This window comes from Trypanosoma cruzi, genomic scaffold (genome assembly GCF_000209065.1).
Source record: "Trypanosoma cruzi strain CL Brener 1047053517187 genomic scaffold, whole genome shotgun sequence".
NCBI lineage: Eukaryota > Euglenozoa > Kinetoplastea > Trypanosomatida > Trypanosomatidae > Trypanosoma > Trypanosoma cruzi.
Window position 1 is genome coordinate 10179 of NW_001849503.1, and position 1294 is coordinate 11472.

A 1294-nucleotide genomic window follows, 5' to 3' on the forward strand; every position below is an offset into this window, starting at 1 on the left:
GACAGGTGCATTTGATCACGAAGAAAAGAAGTTTTGATTCTCGTGAGGAGATGCAAAATTATGCGGAACGGAGATATCAGGAGGTGGTGACGCGTTTTGGCTATCATGAGCGTCTCATAAGCTGTTCAGACGACAACACCATGTTCTTGTGGGCACCGCAAGAGCAGACTACTCCATTGGGGCGATTAACGGGTCACCAGGGAGCCGTGTTTCACATCCAGTTTAGCCCCGACGGAACTCTGATCGCTTCATGCTCCGCTGATAAGAGCGTCAAGTTGTGGAACGCCGCGGATGGAAAGTTTATTACAACGTTTAGGGGGGCATGTGGCTCCCGTGTATCACGTGAGCTGGAGCCTCGACTCCCGTCTTTTGGTCTCCGGTGGCCGCGATTCCACCCTAAAACTTTGGTCCGTCTCAAAACGGGAGTTGGTGGAGGATCTTGCGGGCCACTGCGATGAGATTTTCTCAACCGACTGGAGCCCCGATGGGCAGCGGGTTGCAACGGGCTCAAAGGACAAAAAAGTTCTCATTTGGGTTCATTAAATGCGAGTAGGCCATACAAATCCACATGTAACCCTATCCGTCGGTCTGCGTGTGCGTGTGTGTGTGCGTCTGTCTGCCACTGAAAATAAATCTTAAAATAAATGAAAATATGAGAGAGAAGTGGGAGGATCGCCCTTGTCTTGCTGCAATAAACATATTTACTTTTGCACACCTCTCTTTCCTTCTCTTTTTCTCTCTCTCTATTTTCATTTCTTTTTTTTCTTTTACTTTTTTCTCTTTCTTCTTTGGTTGGTTTTCTCCCCCTCTACGCACCTGTCTCCGTGTGTGTTTCTTGTCGAAATGCGGAATAGAACACGAAGTGAGCACCACGGACATGACGAGTTTAAACAAAAGCGAGACGCAGAACATCTCTGCCGCCGAAGAAAAGGTTCCAAGTAATCTTCCGCAATGGACGAAAGGCAACTATGAAATTAACTGGGTGGCCGTCGCCGTTTTGGCTCTACCTCCCACGATGGTTTTTGCGGCCATTTTGGCGGGTATTCCCCTGCTTCCAAAGACTTTTGCGGTAGCAGCATTTTTCTATGTGTTCAACGGCATGATTGGTATTACACTTGGTTACCACCGCCTTTTTTCGCATCGAAGCTTTGTTGCGCACCCGATACTTCAGTGGATTTGCGTATTTGCTGGTGCGGGTGCTTTTGAAGGCTCTGCCAAGTGGTGGGGCCGCAATCATCGCATCCACCATAGCTACGTGGACACCCCTAAAGATCCATACGATGCCACTCGTGGG

At 48.8% G+C, this 1294-nt stretch overlaps 1 protein-coding gene and 1 pseudogene across 1 annotated transcript, besides 4 other annotated features; both read left to right on the top strand.

Annotated features, from left to right (window-relative positions):
* Positions 1 to 66: a sequence feature (heterozygous, Esmeraldo-like haplotype).
* Tc00.1047053440101.20 lies at positions 1 to 545 on the top strand (annotated as a pseudogene; the record flags this gene model as incomplete).
* Positions 67 to 745: a sequence feature (areas merged during assembly that could not be assigned to a particular haplotype. This can correspond to areas where the two haplotypes were merged or to regions with more than two copies in the genome that were merged during assembly.).
* Positions 719 to 783: a sequence feature (A-rich).
* Positions 746 to 1294: a sequence feature (heterozygous, non-Esmeraldo-like haplotype).
* Tc00.1047053440101.10 (fatty acid desaturase, putative) lies at positions 878 to 1294 on the top strand (the record flags this gene model as incomplete). The annotated part of the gene is made up of 1 exon (XM_797146.1): positions 878 to 1294. A coding segment is annotated over one exon (417 nt), but the record flags the coding sequence as incomplete, so codon positions are not given.